Here is a 6532-nt window from a genome sequence, read left to right as displayed (position 1 = left end):
AAACTCCACCTAAACTTGGTTTATATCTGACCCAGATAGACTGCAGGTCATAACTTCTTACCTGAAGCTCATTTCACTTGACAGTCGGACCTGCGGCTGCCTTGGGTCTCTCCACCTCCACCTCCCCTTTCCCCCATCCACCTGCTGGCGTCCACCACTTACTAATTTTACTGAATCTGTGAAAGCTCCACCATAGCCACTACCAAACAATTGAGTTATTTTTACACATCTGCCAGCATCTGTCCAATCCGCCAGCATCTGTCCAATCCGCCACCTTTCACAAATGCCCGGTATCCCCGATGGCCAGTCCAGCTATGCCCCACAGACAGACTGAGGCCCCCGCCGCTATTTTTTGGTAAGTTAAATGTGTTTGTGTCCACTGTCCTTAGCTAGGTCCTGAAATCTAGGCAGCTAAGATGAGAAGTGGGCTCTTCGGGGAAACTTGTTTTGTAAAGTTGGTTTAGCTAATCCTTAGAGGCGAATGAATTGAGCGTGACTAAAGAAATGATGAGAAAAGCAGTGGGTTGCTCTTTTGTCCAGTCATTGATGCTAGCTAAGAGGATGTAATAAAGGCAAGGTATCAGAGATGAAAAAGGAGTGGTTGTTGAGAAATAAGTGGAGAAAGAGGTGGGCAGGCAAATAAAAACAGGTGTGAGTGTGTAAAATTTGGTGAGTATTTGAGTGCAAAAATGTGTGGTCTCCAGCTAATGGAAAAGGCTGGTCGCGTGATGTGCACGTTGTGCACGTTGTGCTCTTTAAATATAAGAATTTTCCCCATTTTTTTTGCCCGTCATGTGGCCACATGTGGCGGGCTAGCAGGTTAGTAACATACAGGCCCGGTTCGAGCCCTCGGCTCACCTGGCTCTGTATGTTCACCTGCTAGGGGGAGGTCCAGGCAGGTGATCTTGGAGTGAAAATTCCAAGGGATGAACCTTGTTCAGCCTGGGCTTCCCCTGACATTTTTTTGTTTGTTTGTTTTCTTTTACCTGCCAGCAACAAACAGACCTCCTTGTTGTCATGGCTACCAAGGACCACTCTTCTTGTGCCAACAAGTCATTGCCTGACAAAACATTATTTCCCATGTTTCCCTGTGTTTTTTTTTTTTTTAATCTCCAATATCTTTACATCTCATGCATCTAGCAACAGGGTTTACAAACGTCTTATCCTCTTTGTCCACTTAAAATATCTTTACACAACTATTCTTATATTTCTTGCAACATCTGCTGTCCTCCTGCACAGATTACTCTTTTTAAAAAACAAACAAACACTATTTTAACATCAACCACATTTTTGGAACTAGATAAATAAAGCATATATAAAAGTCACTACCAAAAACTCATTGCAGCTTCTACCTTGTTATAGGAATGGTGTTTGTGGCTCAAGATGAGTTGATTTCCAACCCTTTTGGAGTCCTGGTTCAATAAGCCGTGCGTTTGTAAGATAAGTCAATTGTACATAGTACAAACATATTGTTGTACTAGGAAGCAAAAACTTTTCTGTGATTAATCTGGCAGATTTGTGGTTTTTTGTTTTAGTGATAGATTGATTCTGCCAGTTAGGTTTGGGTTGTTTTTCCCTTTCTAAGAGAGAGAGAGTTTTTCTATAGGTGGACATGTCTGGAATTGGGCCTAATATTTGTGTAACAGTGCACTTAGAGAAAACCTGTCAGGTGTCAGCCCTCCTGTGATGATGTTTTGTGTGTTGATGATTTAATAGTCAGCTCTCTTTTAAGCAGGTCTGCAAGATTGCAATTAAAAGCGCTATAAAATCTGTCATTGAGAGCAAATATACTGTGAGCTTGTCCAGATAACAATGGGCTTCAGAGGAAATTCACCTGCCTAGGATGCTGACCAAATTAGATGGTAAGTGTCTAAAAGGATTGTAGCGATTGAGTCTATTCCTAAATCATAGTGAATTGTTTTTATTTTTGTAATGACGTCATATTGCTGGGGGTGGATACTCAAATTAGTGCACGGTTTTCCACTATCAGCAATAACTGGTATGAATGCGTGTGACTGGACTGTGACTGGACTGATGACGTGGACTAAGTGTGACTGACTTGAAATTGAGATTAAGGACAGTAACCATTTTAGGATCAGTCACTTCTAATGCCTAATCCACCCCAAACAGTAAAAAAGGGTGGATGTATGTGTTTGTTTGTTGTTTGTTTGTTTTTGCAGTAGCGGGAGGATGACAGAGACCAGAGGAGGGGGAGACTGTAGGTTCACATGAGTGTGTGTGGGCCCTGCAGACTTAACCCTTTAACTGCCACTTTCTGCTGTCTCATTGTTCAGAGAGCCTATCATTATGCAGAGAAAGGAATCTGTGTCTCTGGACCAAAATGACTGTATGTGTAGTGCTGTAGAAACAATACTGCCCAAAATTCCTGATGTTTCTATATGAGGAGACCTTCAAGTTTGCATATCCTCCTGTAAGGGTAAAGTTATGGGACATTTGCACTTTTTGCATGTAAGCCTGTCGGTCTTAACTGGAAGTTGAACTTGAGCTGTCTTGGCATCTTTCCCTTGTTTGACTCATCAGTTTTGCCCTGAGCTGAACCGCTGCCTCCTTCTCTGTTGTGGTACTCAGCGGTGACCAAGATGCTGTAACGTGTATCTGGCTGCAATGACTCCAGCATCACCTGCTTCTTCCCACTAGGGACCAGCACCTGCAGACAACAAACCACACTATCATCCCAACACAGTCAGAACTCATTTAAAGTTTTGGGGCTTATGGAATTCCTGGAATTCTCACACATGGCAGCCGGCTGAAAGCCAGAATAGTTGAAGATGTAATGACTAGAACCCACTCACAGTGTGACCCTGGCTGTCAGCTCCAGTCAATGCTGTGTAGGACACACGATACTGGAGGACATGAGCATTGGGAGATACCCAGCTGATCACCATGCTGACGGCAGTCTCATCAGAAACCGTGAGGCTGGTCGGGCCTCCACCAGACACTGCAGCAACATCATAGAAGAGATAAAGTACCACAGCTAACGACACTTAACCCTCACTTTGTTCCTTTATAGGAGGAAATTATTTTGGCAGCAGAGCAAAGTGTTTTTTTTAGACAATAAATGTAAAGTATAACAGAGAATGTGATACTTTGATTTGATACTTTTACCCTCACTACATTTATTTCATAGCTCAGAGTTCTAGTTACTCAAAGATGAGAATTTAGATGTGAAATTTAAACTTTAAGTGACTAGTACTTTGGGAACGGCCATCAATTACACAATGAAGTTCATTTACATACAGGTTATTGTATTAGTAATGCTATATTATACATAGAGACAGAATATGACACGAAGGGCTACTGACCACAGAAAAGTAAAAGGTAACTGGGCCTATAGACTAACGGGAGAGAAACAAGCTTTCTGTGATTCTATTTGTGTTTTTGTGGTAATCTTGGATATCTTAAGTTGTTTAATTACTGTCATACATATCCTATCATTAAAACATTGGCTTCTAACAACTAACATTGTCTCGAAAATAATTTAATAAATAAACAAATAATATAATAAAAAAAATAAAAAAGGATGATTGACTCAAATGCATGACTTTTAACTTGTCTATTTTTTAGGCTGAACACTAGTGCTAATGTGACTTTGGTAAATGGTTTCAGGCTCTCCCCTCCTGTGTTTGAGAAATGCTCAGGATCAGAAAATGTGTGACTCACAGGTGCTATAGCGTACGGCCACAGCTTCACTCTGAGCTCCATCTCCATAGAGTGCAGACAGTGATATCTGATACTCCTTAAGACACAGGACAACAGTTTATTGAGATGTTGTATTTTTCATTTCATAATATGTACTCCAACAACCCAATAGTTCTTCCCCACCTGCCTCAGGTCGCCTCCACTTAGGGAGATCCACTTAATGAGGTAAGAAACATCATCATCAGCTGCAGCTTCCCAGCGCACCGTGATGTCACTGTCTGAGAAATTGGTTATCCTAAGGTCTGAAGGAGGAGGCACCTTCACTAGAAGAAAAGAATAATGTGTATGGGAATTTTTTAAAAATGGGAAAGCTACATCTTTATATCTTTCATTACTAATAACATTTACAGTACTGTGCAAAAGTCATGAGCCACACGCTGAAGTATTTCATTGGACATTATCTGTTTTTTCCAATCCTTTTTAATCCAGTTCTTGTACCTGACCATTTTCTGAGTAATGTTTTTTGTTTGTTTGTTTGTGTAAACACTTGTTTTGTTTGTTTGTGTAAACACTTTGCACTGACCATTATTGGAGAATTAAAAAGCACCTAATTCAAGGAATATGTGTACACATAACAGAAAACTTGGGAAAGAACCAATTTGAAGTCGTTAAGCACTTTGTTACTAGCGGCCTGTCACAAAAACACATTTTGTATAGTGTTTTTTTTATTATCTTGTTAATAAAATGTATACAAATGTGTGTGATTAATCACAATGTGTTAGTGTGTAATCACCCTGAGACATGCATGCCTGTCTGTAAGAGTCAGATCTAAAGCCACTTGTGATTTGGAGATGCAGCCTGCAGATTCTGTCCAGATTATCCCAGCTCTCTTCACTATATATCCAGGCTTCACTTATCAAATCTGTAAAATTCAAGGCTGGTCCTTAAAAGTTCCCAACAATGCAAAAACTGCATAGCCACACAAGTCCCAGCGTTTCCCACCGCAGCAGCTGTGAAACGAAAGAGGAGAAAGGATGAATGAGTGTTTGCTTATCGGCTCTCCGCTCTCCCCCAAGCTGGCGTTGTTCTTGGTAGCCATGACAACGGAGATAGTCCCAGCTTTGTAAATACAGGCCCCAACACCCCAAAAAAGAAAAGAAAAAAAAGGATTGGGATTCCCTGCGCAGACCAGGAATCCCCCTAGCAGACTGAAGCTACTGAGATGATTTTGATTGAGTGAGACTCGAACCAGCGCCTGTCTGTGCTTCAAGTTGCCAGGGGCCGGCAGGTGCTGGAAGTCGTACAAATTTGGTATATTTGACTTCTCTGAATATAAATTATTTTTGAAAAGGAAAAATAATAATTTTAACGTGAGGCAAAACATGTATGGTGCTCGATAAAGATGACACGCCGACTCACTTCTTCTTCTTCTTTTTTTTTTTGCAAAGTTTGTTTTCACATTAAACCAGTGTCAGTGACGTCATTCTATGCGACTACCACAGTAAAGGAAAAGCCTGGATCTGTACATCTTTTTCTTTTCTTTTTGTAGTCTAAAACACAAAAATCGCGAAACAGTCAGCTCACAAAGTTGCAGGTTGGTGGCAATTTGGCAGAACAGCCAATGACTTAAAACATTTAAGTGCATATATCTTGCCACAAGACATGTGCGCTAAGCTAGCCAAATTAGGTTCTGTTAGCGAATCAAGTTCAAGCTCCTCACATATCATCATCCAGGGTACAGTCATATGCTCATGAGGAGATCCCACGCAGGTAACACTACGGCAGTGTAACAAGTTAAATATGTACACATTTTAAGCTATTTCCTAATATCTAACCATTATGATAAATGTTTGCCTGCAACCGACACAACCAACACAAATGTCATTGAAAAAAACAAAACCCTGTGATAACATGTTTCTGTTTTTCTAGAACAGAAGAAGCACAATTTAAAAAGCCAGTAGTAATAAATCTTTGTTGTTACTGCATGATTAGAATGAAGTACCTGAAGTCTGGCTGGAATAAGAAGTGGTAATCTGTGTACTGTGCTAGTGATCTGCATAATTCACCTCATCTGTTTGGATGGCAGAAGTCGGCTAACTACACAGTTAATTTCATCAGGCTGCTAATGAAACATCTAAAATGATAGATGGTTAACTACACAACGGAAGTAACAGCATTACAATCACTTGATTTAATTACATTTTTTCCCCCAAACTTTTGATCCAAATTAGCAAAGTACTGCAGCCATCTGAACCTTCTAGGTGTTACATGTTACAGTGTTCCACTCTGGCCAGCTTTGAAAATGGAAAACTCTTTGCGTGGTTTACTCGGTTCTGTAAATAAGGCTCCTTTCATTTGTGAGACTGTATTCCACAGCCAGTTGTCTTCTCTCCCCTTTGGTCCGCCCTTACAAGGTGAAGGTGCTGCCCACCCATGATACCAGCAAGGTGCGTGCAAGTGGATCCGGCCTTAACACCACTGGAGCGCCCACCTCTCTGCCAGTGAAGTCACTTGAGCCATGACTTGATGCACTGTCCTGTTGAGTTTGTGGGCTCAGATGACAGTTATTGTAGAAACGATGTGAAATCATGTTTTAGTTTCTTTGTAAATTATAGTCAAACATACAATGAACTGAGGTATTCTCTTTGGTTAACAGAGCAATGCGATAATAAAAGTGGACAAAGCACATCGAGTTGCCACAAATATCTTAGTATATCACACAGTTTACATAGTCGAAAAGGAGTATAAAGAAGTTTACACTCACAGTGGGGCAAAAAATGAGGTGAACAAATACTTATTTTCCACCATAATTTGCAAATCAATTCTTTAAAAGTCGGACAAGTTAGAGGTATACCTATGATGAAAATGACAG

The 6532-nt window shown here is 40.6% G+C and overlaps 1 protein-coding gene across 1 annotated transcript; it reads right to left on the bottom strand.

The window, feature by feature from the left end:
- Positions 1-2045: 2045 nt before the first annotated feature.
- Positions 2046-6080, bottom strand: LOC120716315 (collagen alpha-1(XX) chain-like). The gene is made up of 6 exons (XM_040003794.1): positions 5663-6080; positions 4454-4670; positions 3844-3983; positions 3682-3757; positions 2814-2959; positions 2046-2668 (listed from the first exon to the last, which is right to left on the bottom strand). Exons 2-6 carry the CDS (start codon positions 4461-4463, stop codon positions 2444-2446), a joined length of 597 nt encoding a protein of 198 aa, XP_039859728.1. The 5' UTR covers positions 4464-4670; positions 5663-6080; the 3' UTR covers positions 2046-2443.
- Between the last annotated feature and the right edge of the window lie 452 nt (positions 6081-6532).

This window comes from Simochromis diagramma, unplaced genomic scaffold (assembly GCF_900408965.1).
Source record: "Simochromis diagramma unplaced genomic scaffold, fSimDia1.1 OVJJ01000466.1, whole genome shotgun sequence".
Lineage (NCBI taxonomy): Eukaryota > Metazoa > Chordata > Actinopteri > Cichliformes > Cichlidae > Simochromis > Simochromis diagramma.
Note: the sequence above shows the minus strand (reverse complement) of the source record. Positions and strands in the feature narration are given on the sequence as shown.